The sequence below is a fragment of the Strix uralensis genome, chromosome 4, assembly GCF_047716275.1.
Source record: "Strix uralensis isolate ZFMK-TIS-50842 chromosome 4, bStrUra1, whole genome shotgun sequence".
In the NCBI taxonomy this organism is placed as follows: Eukaryota; Metazoa; Chordata; class Aves; order Strigiformes; family Strigidae; genus Strix; species Strix uralensis.
The window spans coordinates 104286512-104314319 of record NC_133975.1 but is presented as its reverse complement, the minus strand read 5'-3'; the positions used below and the strand labels follow the sequence as shown (position 1 = coordinate 104314319).

Sequence of the window (27808 nt, the reverse complement as noted above, 5' to 3'; positions counted from 1 at the left end):
TTCTTCCAGTGTGCATTAATCAAGAAAAAATGCACACTTTCTATAGTGGTTAATGTTGCAGGTCCATTATTCAGCTTTGATAATGTGCATAAAAATGCTCAATATGACAATGAGTTGGGGTAGCTGAGAATTTAGGATGGTGGCAAGTTTGTTGTAGTATTTGGATTAGCATTCTTAACCTACATCTTGACAGCTTCTTTTCTTCATTTCACAAGCGTTAATAAAATCTAGCTTTATCCTCTTTGATTTTTGGTTATTTTTTCTTGTTTTTTTGTTTTTTTTTTTTTTTTAAAGAAAACAATTAAAAAATACCTGCTCAAACAAATACTACCAGCATTCATTAGTCAGGATGGTTATATGTAAAAGAAATGATGCCAGATAGTAACAAATCCAAGAGAAGTTTATTATGAAAATGGCACCTGCGGGATGAAAAAAAATTAAGTTACATAAAGACAACCATGTATGACATGTATGAGAATCTACAAAAGTATAAAAAGAACCCTGTTGTAAATGAAGTATGTACATTTCTGATTTGCAGCATTATCAATGATCAATGAAAAAAATGTTTCAAATAAGCCAGGCACTCAAGAAGTTAGATTCGGTTAGCTTAACACAAAATAAATGTACCATAGCTGTCACTTTTTAACATTTTAATTTTTTTTATATTGTAGAGTTGGTAACACTGCTAAGATTTATACGAACAGAATCCCTTTCCCCATTATTCAGCTACTTGGCACCAGTCTCCTCATAAAAGATTTCATATATTTGTACAAGAAATAGTTAAAAACACAGACACAGTCTTCACAGGTAATGAAGTTTTTTTTTCATTTTGTAATTTTAAACACTATGGATTTAGACAGCAGCTGTGATTATCTGTTAGTTTAAATCACCAGAAATCATTTTGACACAACACAGAAACATTTATAAAAAAAACCCAAAACAACAACAGCTGTCTAGCTGTTCTTTGTAGCTGATAGGTGCACTCCTTTGATTGTTCCATAGCTAGAGTAGAGCTTCCAAAATTAAACTTTGAATTTCCCAATCAGCTTTCTCACCTTTTTTAGACCTACTTAAATCCTTCTAATGGAACCTTTAAAAGCTCATTAATTAAATTTGTGGCATTCAATTCCTTTTTTGCTATTACTCCGCTGTGGCTTGGACCTACTTCTCAAATTCAAAGCTACCGCAGGAATTGACTCAATGCAGTGAGTGATCAAAAATTCAAAGGACAGCTGAGTTAATATATTAGCATTGCACACATAAGCAAATATATATGACAATTCTAAGCTCAGTTTCCTTTTTAAACAATGCTGGTCGACCTTTGAAAGCATTTCCTATCTCACTGGTAATTGCTCTACGTATTACTCCGCCAGCCTACCTGGGAGAAAACCAAAGAAATGCACCCTCTGCTTACAGTTTGAGCACAAGGGACTCTGGGAATGTTAACAACTGAGGCTATATGGCGTCAATTTGCTTAATATATCTGAGCATTACTCTGTAGTGCATTGTGGGGTACACTGGAAGAGTAAGTCATACCCAGAATTCCTCTGTGGGAAAAATGGCTCCATTAACCTTGAGCTAGTTAAGAGTCTTTTATCTCTGAGAGTGAAGAAGAGAGAACGAGAGAGTGAGAGAAGGAGAGAGGGGAAAAGTGTGGAGAGATGGGGAGAGAGGAAGGGGGAGAGAGAGGTCTGAGAATACACAACAGCAAAGCAACAGCAGAAATTAAAAGGTATACAGACAGTGGAAGCAGCATAAGGTGACATTACAGAGGAAGGCCACCACACAAAAACCACTAACCCCCAAGAATCACTGGTTCACTAGGACTGCAGGAATGGGACTTTACCACTCCGGACTAGAGATAAAGCACAGAGAAGACAAAGGACAAAACAACTACATTAGCTTAGTATATACTGCATATAGTAACACACATTGAAACTGCAATGGGACTGACAGCCAAGGACACTTACACATTGTACACATTACAGTTCTCACATCTGTTATTAGATGCCTTAACAAACAGCTGCCAAAGATGGAGTGGAAGAAGAATTTATATTTGACAGTCATTTGGAGTGTTTGACACTACACTGTGATTTCTGGCAACAAAGACAAAATAGGAGATTTCTTTTCTTTTACTTAATGTGCAGTTTTCAGTTGTAGTTATCTATTTCAAGCTTATTAACCCATTCTTTAGTTTTAAAACATATTGGTTTCAACACTAGAAATAAGGAAACAACAACAAAAAATACCCAAATCAAAGAACAGAAAGAAATTTACAACCTTCCCTCTATAATATTAAATGAAAAACAAAACAAAACATGTTAAATAGTTCTTCTGGTTTTTTTTTTTACTCTGAAGTGTTATTTGACGTTGTAAAATTAGCCTCAGTTACACTGAGAAAAAAATAAAGCAAAACAATATGCACCTAAGAAACTGCTCCTCGCGTCAATTAAATTGAGTTTTTTGTTTTTAAGCACTTTTTGAAAAAGGCTTCCTGACCCATTTAAATTTGATGTGAGGCTATGCTTGTTAGTTTGGAGGTAAAAAATATTAAGTCCTGCAGCAAATGTTAATGAGGGCTTTTGTCTTAACTAACCAAGGAGACTGCAGCACCCGACTATAAACCAGTACGGAACACATTCTTTCCAAAAAACCCAGCCCACAAGCTGCATATTGTATGAAGACATTACAGATTAATAAATGATAGCACCATGGTTTTAGAAATTAAGTTAAAGTTTCAGTAATTAACATTTAGTCCAACTTTTTTAACATTCTAGTCACAGGCCAGAAATTAACTTTTTAAGAACCCAAATTATTTTATGTGCAAGTAAGAAAATCTTAACCATAAAAAGAGAATTAAACTCTGCATAAAATTCTAAAATACTATCCCCTATTTTTAAAGGAATTAGGAACAAAAACCCCTTTTCATTTGACTTAGTCAAACAGGGCACATTGTTTATGCTTGTCTCTTTTAATCTTGATCATATCAAGATCATTTTGAAGTAAAACCAATGGTTGTCACTTTAAAATCTCTTTACCACAACACTGAGTATTCTATGGCAGAGGCATACACATATTAAAGGCATCTTAATAAAGATGCAAAGGAAAAAACACACATCTTAGAAGAAGACAAAATGGCAGGCAACTGGTACTTCGACTCTCTGAAGGCAAAAATAAAAAAATATCTTTACATTAAAGAATAAGTCAAGTTAAAGAGAAGGGGAATGAAATGGGGACCATCATATTGAGAGAATAAGCTGACCTGCTCAAATTCAAAGTGCTAGAATTAAAGGTCTAAATTAAAACACAGTCTATGCCTCAGAGTATAACACTGAACACAGTATGTGGTCATATTTCAATCCTCTTTCCGTTCCAGAGTCTGTGTAGTGTGAATGCCGTTGCTGTACACAGGAAATGGAAGAGTGGAAAAAAGTCCTTCGGCAGTTGTGAACACATTCCCTGCAGGCATTTGGGTCAGACTGGCCCCGCTCACAGCACTTCCAAATGGTCCCGACATATTGAGTCGGTGAACGTGGTGGTAGAGCATTTCCATCGGTGTTTTAGGATCCAGCCCAAAGCTGGGGCTGTTAACATCAACAAAGTTAACAGCATGGGTGTTGGGGAGGAGGTTGCCCTGCATGGCTAAAGTAACTTCAGCTGGAGCATACCGAATAGTGCCAGTGGTGTAGACCCTCTGAGCAGCAGTGCTGGTCGCAGCAAGGGTTCCCGTTACCCTGTGAACCAAAGGAAGCACCACATTGCCTGCTTGTAACCTCTGAAGGGCTTCCAGATCCCCAGTGTACAACAAAGAATTGGAAGTTGTGGGACCTCCTGGATGTTTGTCCCGTGGAGATGCTGAAAGTGGGGGTGACAAAGGGTCAGAGGACACAGGAGCCAAGGCCGAGTTGGATGAGGTGCTGAACTGAGTTTTACGGCTGGCAGTATTTTCAGTCCCTGGCGGGGTGAGAACAGAGTCTGGAATGGAGACATGTAAACTACTGCTGGCTTGGGGGGAAGGGAAGTGCTCGGAGCTGGGGGGCTTGGTCATACTGTACGGTGATTCATTCCTTGAGATTTCCCTGTTGGGTGGGTAATTCCAAATACTGCTATCATTATCAAAATTGATAGGTTCTGAGATTTCTGTTTTAATTTTGAGCACTGAGGCACTGTTTGGTGACGAGAGCAGCTGGGGCTGGTCCACCAAAGCTGAGTCAAGTCCATTCGGACTTGAGGTGCTTGACAGCCTTCTCCGGATCATGCTGCCTCCCTTTTGCTTTTTTCTCCTCTTCTTCCTCTTTTGATGTTTGCTGGAAGACTGGGCATTTACTTCCCCTGCACTGTCTGAGTCCTTGGCACTGTCCGAGGTCAGTGATTCACAGTTCTGCAACCGCAAGTCTGACTCACTCTCAACATAGCGCTCCACCTTGATCTGCATAGAGCCAAGAGTGCCAAAACTGTCCTCAGGGGCCTTTTGATTCTCGAAGTCAGAGTTTTCAAAGCTGTCATCACTGTCCCTGCTGTCCTGGTTGCTGGAGCTGTTCCCATCATCGTTACAGTTCATTTCGTTATCCGACTGATTTCCTGACTTTTTTCTGTCAGACTCAGGGTCTTCACTGTTTTCTGACTGGTTTCCTTTCTCATCTGACTTTGAGTTCTCATTGTCCTCTGGAGCAAAAGGAAAGTGAAACAAACCATTAGCAACAGGAACATAATATTATAACCCAAGTCCTGATTTCTACCTACCAATGAGATTTGATTGCTGTAGATTTTTTGGCAAAAGGTGTTCTCTTCTGTAGTGTCTCAGTTTTTTGCAACATTGTGTTGTGAGAATTTGATCACCATGAATCTCTCTGACTCAGGACTGTTAATGCACTAAAAGCCTCTGCTATATGGCCTGCACCTTGACTGAGGGGAGCCTTTTCATCTGCTTGCTGGACAAGAATCATTTTGACAACTGTGCGCAAAACATCACTGTAGTTGTGTCATCCAAAGAGGAGTCAGTGAACAATCCCATTATGACCGTTATGTTCTGGTGACTGTTCTTTCACATCCGTGTTCTCCTACAGTGGGCAGGCATCCAGGGGTAGCACTATTTACTAATGAAGATTCTAGTCCTCTCATCTCATTTTCCTCTCACCATTTCCACTTTAGAAGTGGCATAGTGTCTCTGCTTTCAGTGGAATTACCACTGATTTTCTCCCGTGTGAGAGGAGAAGCAGGTCATATGTGTATAAATCTGAGTGAATAAACCAGTTAAAACAATTTTGTTACGTTGCTAGACTGTCTTCTCATATTCCCCTGAAGGGCACCAAATAACAAAAAACCAGAAAAAAAATTCAGGCAGTGAATTAAATTCTTGGTTGATCCAAATCATTTAAGGGCCATTGAAAATAGACCAGCTACAGCTCTGAGAAGCTGTCGCTCCTCTTGCCTGAATTCATTTAGTTGTGTTTTAGATTTTTACCTAATTCTAATTGGGATGAGATAAACACTCTAGCCCACTGGACTCAGACAGCCAAAGCAGCTTTGAGACTGAATGAGCTCCATTATCATACTAAGTTTGAAAGCGTCATGAAAGGCTTCAGGAGACCTCGTCTTTTACAGACTGGCCAGGAATCTTTTGTTGGGAAATAAAAGATGTTTTTTCACTCATCAGAGCCAAGTACTACTCTTTTCAATATACTCATTTTAGGGGGAGAGGGGAAGGGCCAGTTTTCTTCTAAAGATTGGTTACTCCTGGAGCCATCAATACCAAGCAGTTTCCCAGAAGTGCTGGAGAAGGTGGGTTTGACAGGGAAGACGCCTGAGAATTCAGGGCATGCACTTCACAAGGCACTTATTGGGACTTTTGCTTGAGTGACCAGCAGCAGAGAGACCCTTCCTTTTGAAAAATAAAACCCACAGAAGCAAAGTAACAGCCTGTCCTGGTTCAGCTAGGATAGGGTTAAGTTTCCCCAGCAGTGGGGGGAAGCTCTAGCCAGGTTATTCAATACCATGCTGACGTCACGTCCGGGCACCCAAGCACGGGAGAATCGGCGAACGCACGTGTTGTGTGGTCGCTCTCCTCACTGCTGTATCGGTACATTTTTGTTCTGTTTATTGTTATTACTGTTATTGCTATTGTTACTGTTCTTGTTGTTGTTGTTTGCTTTGTTGCTGTTGCACTGTTGTATTAAACCTCTCCTTATCTCAGCCCTGGGGTTTGTATTTCACTCTCTTCCCGTCTGGTCGGATGGTGGGGGAGGGGCAGCGGCAGCGCGGTCTTGGGTCCCGGCAGGGCCTAAACCATCACACAGCCACAGACCCCTAAATCTCATTCATCTTTTTGTTCCACCTAGGGCTGAATTTCTCCTACAATTTTTTTTTTTCTTTTTTTGAAGATGCTTCCTTTTATGGCCATGGTTTCTAGCTGGGCTAGAGTGGGCTTAGAGTGAGGTAGTCTAAAGCTGCACAAAGTTTGCCTGGGATTTTATCAGAGCTCGAACTGAACTTGTTGGTTTCGTCCAAGATGCTGTTCTGATTTCAGGTACTTTGGCATTTCTATTTAATTCTTTTGTATGAAACAACGCCCTGCCTCTGCTGTCTTCCAAGACTCCCAGACATCTCCTTCTGAGATGTTCACATCTGTGTACCTTTGAAGAATGCTCTCTTGATCTGCATCAGCCTTGGGAGTCATGAATGCACATGCACTTCTCACCTGGAGAAACTTACAGTGCACATGGGAAATGCAAACTGTTTTCCACATGTGTGTTATTTGGCTATTTAGGAACAAGACAGCATAAAGGAAGCACTGGGAATGGGTGAAGAGATTGTCAATGACGGTGGGCAGTCAGCCTGTATGTGTGTCTAACGTTGACTTAAACCATCGAACCAGGCTGTCAAAGGAGAACAAATAAAGGCAAAAGATGAAAGAGAACAGCCGTATCATATAATATAACATTAAGGACTGATCCTCTTCTTACTTTTGCTTGATTTATGTCACTGTGGTCCATTTTCTCCAGATTCTTTTTTTGGTTGTTATCATAGACATGACAGAAAAATCATATATATATATATATATTGCATACTACAGCAGAGTAACATCTTTAGTTCTTGGGCCACAGGAAACCATGCTCCTTTCAAAGCCAGATGATATGTACCTGTACCTAGGTAACCACTTTTAAAACTAATGGGGAACGTGTGAACCATCTGTGCACTGGACCATCTGTAGGACTAATTTACACATTGAGTTTGACAAGTACATTTAGCTTTTAAAAAACAGCTGAAGTCCCAGACGTAAAGAGCTTAGAAACAAGTGCTTGAACCCATACCTTCTAATAAAATATAATTCCTTTAACCCAACAAAACCCTCAAATTTTTCAGTCTTCACTGCTCCCTAGTGAGACTCTTCAAAAATGTATTTATACAGGAAAAAGGGTCATAAAGATTGACAGTAGAGACTTATCTTCAGAACGTATGTCTACTCTGGGAAGATAAGAACTAGAATTATATTCAACAGTTTCAATCCCAGGTCCTCTACACAAGGCACAATACCTGTTTATGAAGCTTAGCTGAGAAATCACATATTCAGTTCAGTGCAATGCAGGCAAGGATGCATGCACAGAGCGAAGAGAAATACTGAAGAAATGGAGACACTGTGGAAATGCTGAGATCATTAAAAGATTTTGCTAGTGTTTTTCAATGTCATTTTACAGGATTTTTTTGTGTTTTGTTTTGTTATAATGGAACAATCCTTGAGAAGTAAAAGCAACTAGAAAGCAAACCATGGGGCTCTCATGATATGAACTTTTTGTGCGTGTAAAGGCACACCATGTGTGTTTACCTGAGTTGTCCTTTGAGTCCGATTCAGAGTCAGAGGTCTCCGAGGATTCTGAGGTTTTTTCTGGCAGATGAGGAAGTTGTGCAATATCCATTGGAGTGTCCTTGTACTCTGGGTTACTGAAGAGGAGACAGCAAATATAAACACAGTTGGATGATTTGCAGTTTCATGGTTTTTCCCTCTTTCCATATCAAAGTTCAGGAACAAAGAACATAAATAGGAAGAATAGCAGAGCAAACACAGAAACATATATTTTCTGCTCCTCAGAGCTTCACAGCAGGGATTTTATGAAGGTTTCTTTTAATACTGCTGTCAAATACTTATATTGACCAGGTACTAAAACTCATTTGATTCTAGTGAAGTTTTAGAGCTATCAAAGCATTCTTACTGAACGGGGACACCATGGCTTGTGTGATATCTAACAGTAAAGCTACACTGTGTAATCATCCAACAACAAAATATCTCGATTTCGATCCCATTACTGTGCCTGGAAGGACAGAGAGGGTGTTTTAACTTTTCCAATCTGTTTCTCTCCCACCGGCAATGTCTATTAGAGTTATCTCTGTAACAATGTTCTCTATCAACCTTGCCAGAGCCCTTTCAATACCTGTTTTTCTCAATGTTCCCATTTTCCACACTTTAATCAAGCAGACCACACATAAAGTTAGTAAGAAGGTGCTCAGTTAGGGCTAGAGAAAATGACCACTGATCAAAAGAATTTGGCCAAAAAATAGATAAAAAAGGTTATATGTTTTTTTAAACACTGCACACATGCATCCACATCACCAAGAAACCAAAAGCAACCACTCTAACTATATGACAGATGCACATGTGCATGTTAAGATGCATATGTTAGGGATAAAGAACTGTCAACACACCCATTATAATCATATCTTCATCTGCTCATGTGGTGCTCACCTGTGACTTGTTAGCAATGAACATGACTGCAATGTAAAAAAGCTACACTACCAGAGAAACTGAAAAAAACCAACCAACCCCAACCCTACGCTTTTTCTTGGTTTGTACCTTTTAAATTGTGTTCCTCTCCCAATTCCGTGCAAAGGCAGGGGAACAGACACAGCTAGACGTAAGTGGCATAGGAATGTTGAAAATAAACAAAGTATTTAATAATTTTTGAATAGGTGAGCACTTCTATGCAATTCAAATTCCAGCCTGGTGATAGAGCAGAAAATCCGCAGTCCTGCGTAGAACAACACGAGGCAGCACCAGGGGTGACTGCCACACTATCACAATGACAGTGTGCTCATATTCAGCCTATTACAGTGTACTGTGAAAATTCAGAGTTCACACAGTTCACACTGAAATGCCATTCTTATGATTACCATCTTTATGGTTTTGTCCTGACAAAGTGACTTGATTCTGTTGCATCCCAGGGCAGTCCCAAAATTTGCCCCCTCCAAGCGAAAGATGTTTGAGGGCTTTCACACTGTGAATAACAAGTTGCTAGAACAAGAACAGCATTAATCCTCCCTGTCACTATAATTAGTCTATCCTTTTACAGACAGCTGAATCATACTTTCTAATGCATGGAAATGTATACAGACCAGTACTCCTGCTAAGAGTAGACCTAATTATGCCTTGATCTTTCATTAAAATATTATTTGGACATTTGGATCTTTTGTGGATTCCAGTACTAGCAGAAATCTAAATTAAAAATACAAATTCAGTGGAGAAGTTAATCTTTCTCTAACAGACAGGTGAAGAGAATGCAGCAAAAAAATCAAGTTCTGGGAGGAGACTTGGGGAAGACCACACTGCTTTTCTTTTTTTGTTAAGTATATTCTGTTGGGAGAGAAAATAACTTTGTGTGACATTTGTGGACTATGTCTGGAAGGGAGCAAAGGGGACAGAGGCAGCTGTTCATAATTCTTACAGACCAGTTTTCCAACTAGAATATGAGCACATTTTTGGGCATTTTGAAGCCCTGTTAGGACTGGGGCAGTGAAGCTGTACTTCCAGTTCAGAATTGGCAGGCTTAAGCTGACCTCTTGAAATGCTGCATTCTACCTCACTCTTGCAGAAAGATGCAAAAAAGTAGCAGACTAAGGATTTATTCAGAAATGCCCGTGCTCAGTCATAGCAGGACAGAAACATGCAAGCCCCAATGAACACTCCACCACTGTGGAAGGTTTTCCACATTATCCCTTGATGCTGTCCTGCCAGGGTTTGCTTCTTCCTCTTCCCCAAAAGGGGAATCAAAAGTATTTCAACGTGCAAGTTTAGGCAGTCACAGTCTCTTCAGGGCCTGCTGGACTTGGCATAATAAGTCACAATCTAACCCCTAGACATCACTTTGAACTTTCATGGCATCAAAGGGAATGTAACAAACCATGACAAGCAACTTAAAAGGAGAACAGGCCAGAAAATGACAACTGCATTTCATGACCATCTCAAGGTTTCAAATTTTATTTGTTTGTTTGTACTGCTCTGGAATGAAACAGAAAATCCTCCAATCTTATTGAACATTTTCACAAAACAGAATGTGTTGAAAGGTATTTTCAGATGAAAAGGGTCAGGTTTATAATTCACTGTCTCTCAGTGACTGCTGGTCTTCCCTCGAGCTCAGAAACCAGTCCTTTAGAAATACTTGGGCTTTGGTAAAACAGAATTTCTCAGGGAAGAGCCTTTCATTCAAGATATTACCACTAGTTCTGTTTATAATAGTTCTAATAGTTTAAAACAGTTTTAATTGCTACTTTTATTTTTAAATCCTATTTTGCATTTTTCAGTGCGCATACTGTCTGATGGTTACAGGAGCAACATACTATTTCAAGGCTTTTCTCCTGAGAAAATTCCTCACTCTGAAGTGAACTGGCAAACACCTTTCAGAGAGACTTTTTTGTAGTATTCCAGAAGTTTGCTTCTATGCATTTTCAATAATCAGATAAACCACTGCCCAACACTTCACACCAGATTTTATAAGACAACTACTGAAAGTTGGTGTGCATCATTTTTATCTTTAAGCTCAGGTTGAGTAGATTTCAGGGAAGTGGAGTCATGCAATACAATGGTGGAGGGTTTATCTGAAGGCTAAGGCAGCATAATAATTCCAGTGTACTGAGACATGACAGATGTCTCAATAAAAATAACCAAATGACGCTGTTTTTGAGGTTGACTATATGAAAAGTTCTTCTTAACTTTCTCCAGTAGGCAATGTTTTTTTTTTCCCTAAAACTCTCTCCAAGAGAGACAAGCAACAGAGACAGCAGTTCAAGTGAGAGAAGTGACTGGAAGACCTACCTAAGAAGGTAATTGACCCAGATGATATTCTTCTCACTGGCATTCTTGGCATTGACAGCTATGGTTGCACTAGACTGTATCCAGATATAACCTCCGTTCTTCTGCATCCAGCGGTAATACTTTGTTACACATTGACCCTTATTCAGCACTGGCAAAAAAATACAAACAAAACAAAAGCAAGATATAGAACATGTCAGAAATGTGGTAAAATGATCTTCATTGTACCACATGCCACAAGTATAAGCAGAAGACACTTTGCTTCCTTTAGGTTTAATGCAGCATGCCAGTAAGATGACAAACAGGATCTGAAGTTCAGTATAACTAGCTGTATGTTTTATAAGTTTTAAAGTAGAATTTTAATCTGTTTTTGGAAACTCTAGTGGAAGAAGAAAAGTAAAAAGAACTACAAATCTCTTTGGTTCACAGAATGCTTATCGCTGTGTGGACATTTTCAATTCACTCAATGTCAAACTGTAAAAAAAGAAAAGGAAAAAAAAGAGGCAAATTTATATGTGATTTATTCATAGCTCCTAGGTAGACCTCTTTGAGATTCTGGGTATTTGAAAGGTTTGGGAAGATACTCTACCCCTGCTGCTTTGATCATTTCTCTTTATTGCAGGCAATATCAACCACTGAACTTATACATCTGTTTCTTTGATCTTGTCAAACAGAATTTATAGTTCTCAGATGAACCAAATCTCCACTGGTCAGTGGGGGGAAAGTCTTGGGAGGATTTACTTTCTACCAAAGCAAAGTAAATCCACCAACAGACTGAGAAAGAGGCCTAAGGGAAGCACAGAATGGCTTGGTTAGAGCCAAAGAGTGACAGCTCTCTCCAACGTTTGAAATATGCTAGGAAACAGAGAAACAAGTAAAAGCAATCAGTAATGTGAAACAGTGCTATTAAATGCGCACAGCAAGAAGGCTTAAAAATGCAGATGTTTAAAGTAATACTTCAGCCAAAATATTGCCAAGTTGAAACGGATTTGGTTTGTATCTGATGCTTCAGTGCAGGAGACGGGGATGAAATGCAAATCTTTCAGTGGGAGGGAGCAGCAAGGTTTTAAAGAAAACCTAACCTATACAAAATCTGGGTACTATTGTTACCGGAGCACTTACTCTCCTCTGCATTCCTCACTAATCCCATAAAGTTTTGTGCACTAGAGGGCAGTGTGCATTCATAGACACCTTCTGCTTTTGTCATGTCCTTGTCTCCGTCTGCTAAAATGAAAAACCTCTAACTGCTGTAATAAATTTGGCTAAATTAGCTGCTAAATGGTTATCTCAAGTAATATGTATTTGCATTAATCATCTTGCTCTAAACCAGAACAAGCCAGAGTCCTAAAGACGTAGTAAATTCATATTGTCCATTTAATTACGGCTAATAAGTGCTTCATATACAATAGTTTCATGAAGTACATTTCCTTTTTTTTTGTAGAGGGAAAAGAAAAAAGTCACTTTGGAAAAGAATAAGTATTTAAGGCAGTTAAAGTTCCTACTATAAATGTGACAAATGACACTTTGGAGCTTTCAAGTTAACCAAATGTCTATACCCCTAATTATACATACGAATGTATCTATATCTAAACCCATGTACAACAGATACCTACAGAAAAAGATATTTACAAAGGCAGCCATACAAACACAGACACTTTCTTACCTTGGAGGGATCCCCCAATCCCCACTCCAATTTTTCAACTATTGAATAAAAAATGAATGTAAAAAGGTGCAATGTAAAGTGAATGTAAAGTGCAAGTTAGGTTCAGCTGTAATATGAACAAATACTTGTGATCTGGGTCCTGTCATTTTTCAGCAACCTCCAGTTAACTAGGTTTGCTTCTAGCAGTAATCCATGTGTTTCCCTAAATTTTTACTTTTGTATTCCAAGCTCTAAATATTCTGCTATGATAATTCATTGGCTTCAAAACCTCACTGAACAGAAGAATAAAGATAAAATATGAACAACTCACTACCCAGCATTTCTGTCAAACCAATGTTGTATGTCACTTTAGAAAGCAATCCCACATGAATTAGCCCAACTTTATCAGTTATGAAGAATAAGGGAAGAAAAGTACTGCTGTAAGTTTTGATTATGGTACACTTTTCCATTTCAGTAAAATAGGACATTCAAAATACTCCACTTACAGCTGACAGTAAAATTGATATGCCTGGAAGTCTGGGGTGATATTGTCTCCTTTCCAGAAACCTGAACACCCACAAGTGTGTGCAAAAACTAGTAATATCTATCTGCATTTGTATCTACTAATTATACTGTTACCTTCTTTATAACAATTTTTATCTAAGGAGTTTACCATGCTATACAAATACTAAAGGATGAATCCTCATAACTGCCTACATGCACATTTGAAAGTCAAGGTACCAGGTGAGTCACTCGCCAGTGACTGAAGAGCACGCTGCAATTCTGCATAGTGATAGCTACGAGGATCCAGATCCTCCAGCTCTTTCAGTTCATTTCATCCTAGACAAGTCCTTCCTCCTTCAGTACCTTTTATATTGGTTATTGCACCACTGGAAAAGTCTGTCATGAGCTGAACAGAGCATGCACTTCAGAACTATGGAAAAAAAGGGGGTAAATGAAAACCTTATAAGTTATTTCTGAAGGAAAAGGTGATTGCTTTTTCAAGAAAGAGAATTCAGTGCATCACAGTTGCATACAAACCATCTACAGTCAGAGTTCAGGCTCCCAAATTACTATACATCCAAAGAATATCTGAAATACTGCCTTGAAATTGAGCTTTCCATGAAGTTCATCTACCTGCAAATTCCCACTCTCTATTTGGCCAGCTCTGATATATTACCACATACACAGGACTTTCCTTCCTGCATCTGTCTAAAGCACGTTTCATATGAGAGATTTGTGGACCACGCTCTGAAGGAAGTCCCACGATTCAATATAAAAATTCTCTCTGTAAAGAGATTCTCTGGCAGGCCAGCTGTGCTGTGCTGCTAAATCTGGTTCTTACATCCTTGAGAGTGCACTAGGCACCCCCAAGTCAGTTCTGAAAGCTCAAGCTATAGCTTGGGAAGAAATTTCTCAATGTGATGAAAGAATGAAAAAAAATTGAAATGTTTTCTAATTTACAGTATTTTTAAACTGTTGCCATTGCCAAGCTGAGACATTGAAATTAGATGGGAATTTTGAGAAAATCAGCATCTAGAAGGACACATCAGGAAGGGAAATCTATCTGGTTTATTAATAACCTGGTGTTACTGAGTAAAGCCCAGTTTCATTTTGAGGATCTTCAGTTTGGAGGTACACGGAGTCCATTAAAAAAGTTACTGATTTTGAGAAGAAATGAAAGTAAAGAATTAGTCCATCCTAAGCTCTGTTAGTGAAATTATGTTTTGTTACTAGCAACAGACCATGCATTTCAGCTTAGCATAAACTTCCGAAAAAGTAATGCTACGTGGATCACATCCTGGACTTATTCAGACTGCACTTAAGGCAAATCTCTTACTGAGAATCAGGGTTCAGCTCTGTATTTTTGTACACTGAGAAATGCAAAGAGTTTAAATTTCTATTTGTATTATACATGAAGCACCCAGTCTGGCAGACAATGCAGTATGGGGGAAGGTGAGACTCATGACCACATTGGTGGGATGGCTCGTGTGACCGAAGTTACACAGGATTATGCAGAATTGGGTTATATAATTATATATATACATATATATATAAAACCCCTTTAATCAAAGGGAATAACTGAGGGTTAATGTTTTAAAACTGGTGACTGCTAGCTACACAGATATATTCCCTAAAATGGTGGATGCTAAACTTGACTAAAATTTGCTGAAACGTTACCTAGTTACTCAATTTGAATTCAGTGGTTAGCATGCAAGAAATGCACAGTATGTCATGCTAAGAACTAAAAAAAAAAATCTCACTTATTTCTCAAAGTATGAATATATTGCTATGTACACAGTTCCCAACAGAGGGATTTCAGTTTTCCTTGGTAGCTTTGCGCACAGCAATATTCTTGTAGCAGTGGAGTGAAGGAGGGGGGAGAAGAAGAAACAGTCAGTGTTCTTTGCAGGAACCTATTTCTGTTAGAAAATCAAAATAAATCAGTACAAGTTTGTCTTCAGAAATATGGTTACAAAAAGAAAAAGAACATAGTTTCTTCCTGTAAGGCTGTTCTGAAAAATCAAAGCCAAAGCTTCTAAATAGTGAGTTGTGTCTTAAAAGAAGGAAGTAGCTTAATTCAGTTTGAAGAGGAGATGAAGAAATTGTGTATCAAAAGCAGTCTTTTAGCAAAGTCTCTTACAAAAGGACATTTTACTCATGTGCATATGCATTTAAAAGCTACACTATATTGCGTATTCAGGTAAGTATTGAGTAAATAGGAAATGATGAGATCATCTTACATATTCACACAGCTTCACAAAGAGCCTCTTTATAATTGGCAAAAATATTGAGGTTACATCTGCTGTGCTATTCACCCTTCTCCTTGAAATACCTTTATCAATGACTGGATGGTATTGATACTGAATTCCCCTTGTGATAAACTTATAAGAATATTTTTAATTTACCGCATGAGGATGAAAATGCCATACTTAATACCATAGTCGGATACTTAGCTGCAGCCACAAGTACTCTTTCTACATTCACAAAACTGGCAGACGAAACATGAAAAGGAATACTGACTCTTTAATCTCCACTTCTCCACCTAAGGCCCAAGGCAAGCTGACAGGGTAACTTCATTCTGGAAACAGAGGGGTTTTTATTTTTTTAATTCTGGATTACTTTTTCTTCTGCTTTTGAAAAGTGTGGGCTATAGGGGAATGAACCTGGCATAGACTTAAAACAAGAACAAGTTTCTTTATCTGAAAAGTTACAGTCCTTGATGCTTACAGGAAGGTCACTTTCAAAACCCACAGGAAAAATAGCATCACAGCCAGAAAGAGTGCATTAAGTGCCTTATTTGCTTGTAACAGAGACAGTTTTTCATTTATAACAGCTCCAAGGATCAAGTGAGCCTTTGATGTTGTAAGGACTTTTCTATAGATTTTGCAATTAGTGAGTTAGATGTTTTAAATAGTAGGTATCCACAAATTGGATTTTAGCAATGAAAAAGAAGTACTGAGAAATATTTAGCAATGTTAAATGATGTTTGTTACTTAAACAGAATTATGAGATAGATGATAGGAGACTTGAAGACATTTAGTGAGACATCTATATAATTCTCCACAAACACTTCAATCTTGAATCTACTACATGGGGTGGGGTGAGGAGGAAAGGATGTAAACCAGGACAGTGTGCAAATGCATTCTCTACCCACCAGGCCAAAAGTGTGGCCTCCATAGCAGATTGCTTGGGGAAGAATGCCAGCTTCCCATCACAAAAGTTCCCATGGGTCACATTGCTCTACCTCCCCTCATTGCAGACAGTTGCTTACCAGCCCTGTGTGACTTACTGTATCTCAAAAGAGTTCTCTTAAGAAAAACAGAAAGATGATAACTGTTTAGAAAAATATTGGTTCTGTGAGGCTTTAGAAAGCTGCATTTTACTCACTCTATACGACAGGAGAAATCCCTGAGTGCTGGACAGGTTTGGGTAGAATGCCCTGTATTGTGTCAATAACACTGAGACATGGCTGCTATCATGATATGAATATTAGATAGTAATAAGTGATGGCTTCTAAAAATAAATTCATCATTTCCAAAGTCAAGCAGGAAGTAGCAGGTCAGATTCATGAAGGAAAACTGTACCTCACTGGTATCCAAACTCCCACCTAACTTCTTCATTCACCTGGGATAATTCCTTTAAGCATAAACAGTCACTCTAAAGACGTTAAGTTGGCAGTTGATTCATTGCTTACTTCTGCAATATGGAATACTGTTTAATCTTCCAGTGTAGGGATGTTACGAACACAAATACCTGACAAATTAGGCAAAAATAAGTATCACCAACCTTGCAGGAAAAAAATAAAAAGCCTTAATCAACCATTTAGAAAAATGGGGAAGCTTAAGAATCTTTAAAGACTAAGCAATATTTTTCCTGCCTCACTTTGCAGAAATGCAAATGCTAAAAGTGGTCTGAGTCAAACTGTTAAAAAAATGCGGATTCATATTAGGAATGAAGTTTGTAGCTCAGGGTCATCACTTGCCAAATACAGTGAAAAAAGTCTTGCATGCTACATGTCCAGCTAGGGAAGAAAAGTAACTCTGAATAGTGAAAAAAGTTTGGAAAAACATTAATGGATTTTGTAACCTATCCTAATCCCAGGACAGTGGTACTCCAGCCCTCTGAAAACTCTTAGCCTCTACTAGAGATTCTGACTTAATTTGATTCCAAATTATCTCAGATAAGAACCAGGAAGATGTTTTGTTTAAAATCAACCCTATGTTATCAGTTTACATGATGACAGTTCACAGCAGCTGTACAAATTCATTAAAACCCAGCAAAACCAGACAAAAAGTATTTCCCAGCACTAAGCACAAATCATCATCTACTTAAACAACAGAGACACTTTTCTTCCCCTCTCCCTTTCATGGTGGTTATAACATACCATTTGCCCATGGTCCATCATTTAAAATTACAATTTTATAATTATGCTTAACAATAACTATTAACAAGAATATGTAGTGCTAGGTAGGATGTTTATTTTAAAACATTAGGTAGGTGTTGATTAAATGTAATGACAGAATTATAATATATAATTTAATGTATCACTAGATGCACTTTTCCATGGAAGCTTATAGCATGCATATCAGAAAACTTCTCTGCTGTTTCTATAGATAAAAATGATGTAAATAAACTAACTAAATAAGTTTATTTAATGATAAACTGGATTGAAAAATGAACACTAGATTTGTCTACCTAGGATTCTCTAGGTTTTCTTCTCTTTCTTAACTTTTCTTTTCCCTCATGATTTGTCTGTCTCCCCATGACTTTTAAAACTTCAATCCTGCCATAAAGTCATTTCCTTTTGCTAATATTGAAATGGTCATTTAGAAACCCAAGCCTGCTTTGAACACCAACTTCAGACAGAACTTCCATTATCATTAATGAACTCTCTCTGTGCAAACTAGAGGGGAAAATGAAATCCCAGATCCAAATTTTGCCCTCAGCTAGTAAAACGCAACATCAGAGGAGAAATTTGGCCCTGCTTGCTCAAGAAACTTAAATCTGTCCCCCATCTCTCCACAAATATTAATGTCCATCATATGACAACCTATGTAAGATTAACGACTTTAGAACATAACCCTTTCCATGCCAAACGTATCAGCAGACTATATACAACTGTATCACCAACAAATAGGAAAAGAGATAGAAGTTTCACAGAAGCAGATTGGCAGAAAAATTAATTTTTTTTTTTTTTTTGAATTTCATAGGTTAACGATGGTTTGTTTCAAGGGACAAGATCCCTTTAAACGTGCTTTCATTTCTGGGATATGAGTCCCTGTTTGAGTACTTAGGCTGAGTGAAATGTGTAGTTTTCTCAGCCTAATCTCTAGAGGAAAGGGACCCACAGCACAGTGTCATGGTGGCATGGCACAACTGAATGTTCAAACACCCTTCTAACTACCACAAAGATTCATCACTGTCTCACATTTGGCAGTAAACTACATTAGACACTTTTAAAGCATATTGTCCCTTTATATCAGATGACTTGTAAAAAGAAAAGAAAAGGAAACAACCCAAAACTTTCCACCTTTCTCCACAAGCCTTAAAATGATAGCTTAGCACTAACAAAAAAAAAAAAATGCCTTGTAAAATAAAAATGAAAGAACTTCTGAATAAGTAAGCATCTTATGATCTCAGAACCAATACCTAGCAATCTGTGGACATCAAATGTTTGGCAGGGCATTCCCAAAAGCCCACTGATCCAAAGTCCTGGACACCGGTCCACTCACTTTATGTTATCAGATATCAGAACCAACATTGATCCACCACTGACCACATCACTCACGGATGGCAAAGCCACAAGTGATTATGCAGGTTCTTTCAAATGAGTGCTAATAAGACCTATCGCCACACAGTCACATATCTGACATATGCTACACATTATACTGATACTATTTTCATATCTTTCCAGCTTTGAAAACCGTCTCCTTCATAGACACAAGGTCAACTGTCCAGACCTGTGAAAAATAAAAAGAGTCAAATAACAGTAGCACTAATGTGTTTCTAGAACTCTGGAAAGATCTGCAACAGTTTCTTCATATGTTTACATAGTGACATTTTAGAATGGAGTACTTCAAAGACTAGTAAACTACAAACCAACCCCCTAATCTGTCTGTTGATTTTCAATTGAGCAACACTGTTTCTGATTTAGACTACAAGGTGTTGAATACTTCTGGTCTCAGTAACCTTGGAGCGAACCTCAGCAATGAACGTAAAAAGACATGTGGCAGAAGTACTTTTCCCCTTATTTTTTAAAATAGCATACATTTACATTATGTGGTAAAAGTCACCACAGAAGTAGTTTAGCGGACAAAGTGAGGTAAAGCTGCTGGAGGTGCACAGTAAAACCTTTTATTCCTATGGCTTTGCAATTTATCACATGCTTCTTCATTCTATCACAAGAAAAATATCAAAGTATAAATTCATCTTTATCTTCATCATTCAAAATTTTGAGCACAAACAGACTTTTTAAAAAATAAAGAAAACTATTAAGGAAGTGACTGGGAAACCAGAGGTTCCCAGCAGAAGTCAGAGCTCTACAGACCCTTAATGAAGTAGCTGTACTTATACAGCTGGTACTACATACATTTTTAATGTAAAAATAGTAGAAGAGTTTAGGTGCAAATTTCAAGTGACTGTGTATGAGCTATGGAAGACTTACAATGGAGAGCCTACAAATGGAAATAGGTATGTACTAATCAGTATTGCATTAGATTTAATTTGAAGATGAAATAACAAGTTAAAGGGTTATTAATGCAAACTATCTGAGGCATATTGCAAAACAACTGTATATTGCTAAGCTACAGAAGGCAAAACTCTGCAGTTAGGTCCAGCAGCTAATGGTTTAAATAGCTTAAAGGTTTAGCTTTGTAGAGTTTTCTAGTTCGTTTACTATCCAAAAGATCTGCTGCTTCTGGTAAACTCTCTTATATACTTTATATGCAGAAAACATTTGTCCAATAGCACACAATTTGCATGTGAAAAACTTAACCATAAAATATCACAAAGATTAGAAACTTATCAGGATTTAAAATGATATCTGAATATTTATATGGATAATTAGAATACCAAATATTACAATAGTAGCAGCCATCCTCCACAAACAAAAATGTAAGCAGTGGTACAGGTTCTCATCTTCCAAGGAATAAACCAACCATGAGTTAATAGTGTATTATGGAGAAAACAAGGGTGTAAGGCATACATAATTGCATACCGCAGAGTGTTTTCCGCATATTGCAGAGTGTTTTCCCGCTTCTTCTAAAGTAACCAGCTTTGGTCAGAGAGCAAACAAAGAAATTAAACTAGACAGACCAGCATCTCACAATGCAAAGAAGCATTTGCAGGAGCAAACACAACATCTGTAGGACTTCAGAGCATGGCTAAAAGACACAAAACGTACACACTCTTGGTTAGGTGCGTATCTCTTAAGATTCATTAGGACTGAAAAACAAAACATCAGGCATGGGCTAAAACCAAAGTCCATGCTCTCTTTTTTCCTCATATGAATCCAAAAAAATGTCTTCTTTATATGCTTCTGTTTTTTCTAGTTTCTTATCTCCTGTTCCCTCAGCTTGCTCTATCACCAGTATCTCCAGTTAAAAGGACATAAAGATGCCGGTCTCCAATGCAGAAATCTTTGCTGGCCCATAGTACGGACAGAAAGGAAGATTGTGCAGGTGGTCAGACCAACACTTCTGCAATACTTTGAAAACAAGATACACTAGACTGTCATCATGATGCCAGGCGGGCTTGGTTTAAGAATTAGCTAAACACCAGACATTCTATCAGCCTAATTTAGAATCAATCTTGCTTTTTAGTGATGATAATAAACTTGTACAAACATGAGATTCATTTGTATATTTTAGCATTTTATTTCAGTCCCAGAATGCAAAACCTGACATTGGAATCAGTTTGATTTTTTTGGTGATTGAAGATATTAAGCACTACAAGAGCATTGAAATTTCGATCTGATTAGGATAAAAATTCCTCAGGATCAAAACACTTCTTTTTTTCCCCCTACAGTTTTACTAATTGTGTGCTACTTGACATTGCAGAGTTATTCCACAGCATGATAGCAAAATATGTGAAGTGTATTTTACTGTTAGAAATTATCAACTCATTCTATTTGTTTTTCATGTGTTTGAGGTTATTAAGAGAATAAAAAATTATAACTGATGTGCATAAGTTAAAAGGGTTAGTTCAACTACAGCTGGTAGGCTAAGCCACTAAGCAATATTTTGTATGGCAACAGAATTTTTTTATTGAACATACATAAAAGAAATCATGAATATATAGCTGATTTAAAAGCAGACTGAGGGGGTAATATCCCTTGAAAAATAGGGGAGCCATGAAAAAGGTGAATGTGGAATAGTTTATTTTCAGAAAGACTGGATTATTCTAACCACTGGAAACCAGATAAAGTAGATCAGAGGGAGTGCTACCAAACACACTCATCAGAGACCTTTGCTTTATGGGAAATGAACTGCCCTGGTTCACTGTTCCTGAGGAATTGTATTTCTTATAGCTGTAAATCAAATCCTGAAGAAACAGGATGATATTTTCTAAGCAATAGCTGAGGACAACACGTATCTTTTTTTGTCAGTGTCAGGTTCCTGAATTTAGACCTCAATTAGGATTCCAAAATGAAAAAGCACGTATTATATACCAATATATACTTGTGACAGTGTTCTTTCGAGCAATATATTAATTTTCAAATGGCAGTACGTTGTCCTGTATTTGTCCACAAGTATATTCATGGTTGCCTTCAGAGGTCTTGACTTTTATCCTTCCTTGCTGCCTTCTTAATGACCTGCATTGAACAGTAACATCAAGTACTTGATGTTCAATGAAGATCATTAATTTTGTTCAATTAAATGGAAGACATATATTCCTACAGCATATGACATCCATTTGTTCTTAGCAAGAAATGTACTTCTTAAATCAAAAAGGGATGTTATAGACCTCTGTATGACAACAGTGTCAACCAACGGGAAGCACATATGCACAGAATCGTACTCCAGAGAGCAGCGTCAGTTGCCCTTGCTGAGCTCTACAGACAGTGCTAAGACCTGATACAATAGTAATTTTATTAATCTGCTTCATTTCTGATATTGATTTGACCTATAATGTATCCTGCTAGCTTTAAGATCAGTGATATTTTCTTGTTATTGGAACAAGAGCAGTTCTACCCACACTACTCGTGGCTTGGTGAAAGTGTATGAACTGCCCTACATGCTTGACATGCAGTTTAGCCCTGCAATGTTTCTATGCAGAGGTAAGTGAAAAGAGAGGATCTGATCACCTTCCCCATTCTTACAAGCAGTAAAGTAGAACTGAGGGCACAAGGGGTCTTTCTAGGGTGTTAGATCTAGATGCATAACTATGAAACGTAAAGCATTCATCTTCAACTCTTTAATGCAACATATCCTAATGAAGAGCTCTGTTACACAGAGCTAGGATTAGGGACCTGCATTTTTTGAGGGCTCAGATTCAAACACAAGTTGTTGCAGGTTAGCCAGTTGCTCTGGGTCAGCTGAGCTAACAGCTGAACCATGATGCTGGATGGTGTACAGGCTATTAGACTAGAGAACATTTTAACTATAATCTCTGTGAGAGAGACTTGATTTATGGTGAGTGATATCTGTCAGGATTCCACCAGCAATTCATTCAACAAACACAGTGAAGACAAACAAATGATAAGTTTCCCAAACTTCTGAAATCATGAAGCATTATAAAATGGAAAACAGATTGATAAGGTAGAATTGTCACACTAAACAACTGGCTGGGAGATTTGTGAAAAAGCATGATCATTGAAAGTCTGAATGAAACAAGATAGAAACAATATCCCTAACCTTTTTATTTCTGTTTGAAAAAAAATGATGTTTTAATAACTTGTGGGATCATCACATATTGTTGGGTTGGAATAAATGCAGATATGTGAGGAGTTAGAGTATGAATGTTGTTTTATTAATCCATAAGGGCATCAAGCTATAACTAACATAAATCTAAGTAGAAATCTTGACTCCACTGCACCTAAAGAAATTTCTGCTATTGACTTCACTGGGGTCAGAATTTTAGTCCATATAAATTTGCTTTTTCAGGGCATAATCCTCATGTCCATTGAAGCCAATGAAAGCTTTTCCATTGACTGTAACTGACCATTCATTAGGGCAGCAGTTCCCTTACAAAAGACTGTTGTCACTGCTACAGTCCTGCAGACCTTCTTCACCATTATACTTGTTACGGTCACATCCTGAAACTGCTTTTGTCTTCTTTTATTTGAGAAAGTGTTAACAAGGCCTGTTTTTCAAAGTGTCTAATAGGCTGCTATGATCTGAAGCCATCAACAGCCCTCTTGATTTTTTCTGTGTGATTTTGTGCAACATTTTCTTTGCTTGTTTTCCTCTTTGATGCCTTTGAATAACCTGGATGAGAAGGCAGGATGTACTGGTCTTACTTTTTCCATTATTTTTTTGATATGTTGTTAGTGAATAGGCAGAGTACCAGTTTTATCTGTGTTTCTTTTTACCCTTAGATCTACCATTACAATTTGGGATTCTTACTGTTTTAATCTTTAAAAATTATTTTTTCTCCTGTAAAAATCAATCAAGATTTTTAGCTGCATTCTGCAGTCCTCCATCAAATACAACCTTTTCAGTTTACTGCTTTCTCAAGTCCTGCTTCTACTTTTCAATAGGACTTTCTAACCATTACTTTAGCTTCCAGCTCCTCTTCAAAATATTGCATAATACTGCTTTTTTTTTTCATTGTAATCTCAAGCAATTATTTCCCATGTTGTACTGGCAAATCTCCTGCATTGTCTATTTTGGTGAAATGCAGTTCTGCTGGGTTTTACCTTCTACAGACAGTGTCTGAAAGTTCCTGAATTTTATCTCTAATTTTATTTTAACTAAACCAGGAGGATTCTCTCTTTCTAGTTTGGCTTGAACTTGGTTTTCTAGGATGGACAAGTTGCTATGAAGTGTTTTGGGGTTTTGCAATTTCTTCCTCTTGGTTTTTTCTACAAAGTTTTTTTCCAAATGCTAGAAAAGTCGAGTGTCTCTCTGGGCAAAGTTATGAACCACTTGAACTTCTGCAGGACTTCTAATGGGCAGGTATACTTCCTGAGCTATTCCCAAGTCTAATTTAAACTTGAAGATCTTTCATCCAGAGCATAAGTTTGAACAACATGAAAAGACAAATGCAAAGTCCTGTACCTGGCATGGATCGGTTCCCTGCAATGGTTCAGGCTGAGGACTGACTGGCTGAGTTGTTGCTTTGCGGAAAAAGACCAGGGGGTCCTGGTGTACGGCATGCTAAGCATGAATCAGCAGTGTGCTCTATGGGCTGTACAAAAAAGCGTATAGCCCGTAGACCACAGAAAGTCATTATTCCCCTTCACTCATCACTCTTTAGATTGCATCTGGAACCTAATTTTAGGCTCCCAGGACAGGAAATATATTGACGAACTTCAGTGAGCTTAGCAGAGGTCTGTCAAGATGGTCAGGGGCTGGAGTACTTGTCCTTTGAGGAAAGGCTCTGGGACCAGGCTTGTTCAGCCTGAAGGGGGACCTAACAGCATACCTGCAAGGAGGTTACTGCAAAGATGGAGCCATCAGCTGCACAATCAAACCAGGGAAATTCCAACTGGATAGAGGAAAAGAAATCATTATGAGGATAATTAAGCCCTTATTAAGGATAATTGGAAGAGGCCACTCAGAGAAGTTGTGGAAAGTCTGACCTTGAAGGTTTTCAAGATCAACTAGACGAAGTACTAAACAATTTGCTTTGAATCAGTGTAGATCCTGTTTTGAGCATGACAACTAGATGATGTCCCACAGTCCCTTCTGACCTGAATGATTCTATCAACATCTTATTCCTATAAGCTGAGAGAACAACTATACATAAAAGATGTAACCAACCTCATCTATGCAATAAAAAATAGTTGAGCAAGAATAATAATTATGCTATTAACACAGCCAAGTTTGGAACCCCACTGTGCTGGATGCTGATAATGGGAGAAAGTCTCTGTGCTTATAAAGCTTGCAATCCAATCAGCTAAACTGGACATACAGTGAGAGCAGGAACACTGTAAGGTAAGGCAGCTTTCTAGAAGTCGTTCCTGTCTTCAGGGTGTCCTGAGTCCTAGTCCAGTGCTTATAAACTGGACCACACTGCACTCACACTGTCTGCATTGGTCTCTAAGTTTTCTGAAGATGAATGTTTCATAAAGCATATTCTATTTCAGAGAGAAGTGGTCATTCAGAAGATTAAGGTCTTTTTCAAATGGGATGTTCATCTCTGCCAGGTGGTATGTTAAGTCTGAGTCATAAATATCTTTTATTTCCTCGGTCAGATAGTGCAGTGGAAGTGCAACTTGTCATTTTTGACTTCCAGTTTCGAGAGCACCAAGCAAGTTTCTGAATTTGTTCCTTCTTTTCTGAGCAACTGACATATACTCCTGGATATTAAATACTCAAAATGTAAATGATGCAAAATTACTTTGTTTATCACTTTGGATATTTGATTTTATTTTTTTCCCCAGAAATGTATCTAACCTGACCTTCTTATGTCAAATGCACCTTAACTTCCAGAAACTTCAGGGACTATTCGAAAGCTTTCCAGAGCTTGATATTGCTGTTGGCTGCCTTATATTACCATAGAATCTGTCCCTGTTCTCCTCCTTTCCAGTTGCAGTTATCCTCCTATCTTCCCCTGCAGATCAAGCAAGGTACTTTCAGACTGAAAATTTATACTGCCTTCTACTGTAGTCATATGGTTTTGTAAAAGTTGATTAAATGTGGCTGTATTTGGGTTGCTACCCTTTTATTAAGAAATGCTAGGAGAATGTGGTACAGGGGAAGCAGACTTATTCAAATCTGGGACTCTGAATTTAAGAGGCAGTTTGCAGATAGTCTTTTACATTAAGAAAAACACACAAGTCAATCATAAACGCAGTCAGTCACTGAAACTTCCAAAGAATTATCTGGCTTCACTGCAGGCACAGATAAATTAGAGATTATGGGCCTAAGTCTCTTTTCGCACCAGGGTAAATCAGGAGCACCATCACTGAAGTCAACAGATCTCAACAAGAAAAGAATTAGGCCCTATGGCTTTTAATAAGAGGAATACAAAGAGTTTAATTACAAGGAATCAAGCTGAACCTCCCTTCCCCCATACACAGACATATGCACATGCTCTCTGGTAAGATTTGGCTCTTGTAACATTTTTGTACTTCTGTTACCCTTATCCTGATCAGATACTACCTGTGTGCAAATAACAGGGACTTGGATGCTATAGGGATGGGGGCCATTTAGATGTTAATACACGGGGAGGTTAAAACACTGGTAGAGCTGTAGATTAGTTCTGTATTGAAAAACTTGGTGAAATCTCAAATATGCTGCAGTTTTTGACCTCCACATTATGACTCAGAAATAAAAAACAAAGAGAGGAGTTCATTTTCTGTGCTAGGGAGGGAGTTTCTCACCTAAGCGATACCTCTTTGAAGGAGTAAAATAATGCACAGCACGTGTAAATGAACAGCTGCTGGAAACTCTGGTAATACAAATATATTTTTTTTATTTCCACATATGTGAGCAATCTTATATGTCTATAAAAAGACTTGAAAATAAATCATACAAAAAGTTATATTTGAGCCACCCTCTATGAAACCCTGTGACAAAAAAAGCAGGTGCAAGATGAAGACCCCAGTTGTGGAATATAAATAATAGTTCAGGAACAACCAAGTGTTGTACCAGATAATTTTACAAAAATTGAAGTACTTACAGTCTAAGTGACTATGTCTGATGCCTTCCACATCTTCAGCATGAATGAAGTGGTAACATCTCTTTCCTACGATATCTACAGGGGTCAGATCCATATAATCACTAATCCTAAAAAGGAAAAAAAATACAGCCTATAATTCAAGAAGGAAAAGAATACAAGAACTGTCAAATGACTCAGAAAGTGGAATGTGCTAAGAAAGTTTTTTCACCACTATAGTAATTTGAGTGGAATATCTATACAAACAAAACAGAGCCTTAAAGGAAAAGAAAAAAAGAAAGAAAACATTTTTTAAAGAAACCTTGAAATCGTTTTTTCAATTTAAATAAGTGGAAAGTTAAATTCTAGTGCATATTCTCCCTGTAGCATAACAGCAAGACAATATAATTCCATTAAATTGTAAAGCATTAGCAACAATCCAAAATCCTCATTAAAAGACCAAGATGATTCAAGGTTACATAATAAAGTAAAAACATGTTATGTTTATACCAAATGATTAGAGACACATTTCATTTCAACAGATTGGTCTTCTATTGGGTATATTCATGAAAAAGCTCTTCAACCATTTCTTGGCACCAAGTCCAAACTGATATTTCAAGGGATATAATTTAAATGCTGAGACATACAGATGCCTCAGGGTGTTATCTTTTTTAGTCTAATTCATTTGGGAGCTCAGCTTTCACTCTGGGCCCTTTCAACTGGGACTTTGTTGTTTATTGCACATAGAAACTTTAAAATCTATTCTGCAGACCTTTGTGTGTGTGTGTGCGTGCTCATGTCTGTGTGCGTGTGTAAACTTC

At 37.9% G+C, this 27808-nt stretch overlaps 1 protein-coding gene across 2 annotated transcripts in view; it reads right to left on the bottom strand.

The window, feature by feature from the left end:
- Positions 1–381: 381 nt before the first annotated feature.
- Positions 382–27808, bottom strand: part of NPAS3 (neuronal PAS domain protein 3) — a 623184-nt gene continuing 595757 nt past the window's right edge. For both annotated transcript variants that reach the window (XM_074868268.1, XM_074868269.1), the window contains exons 8-11: positions 27012–27118; positions 11081–11228; positions 7823–7938; positions 382–4665 (exon numbers count right to left, since the gene is read on the bottom strand). In XM_074868268.1, coding sequence (XP_074724369.1) covers positions 3356–4665; positions 7823–7938; positions 11081–11228; positions 27012–27118 — 1681 coding nt within the window. In that variant the 3' untranslated portion in view covers positions 382–3355. The remainder of the gene's footprint in view (positions 4666–7822; positions 7939–11080; positions 11229–27011; positions 27119–27808) is intronic.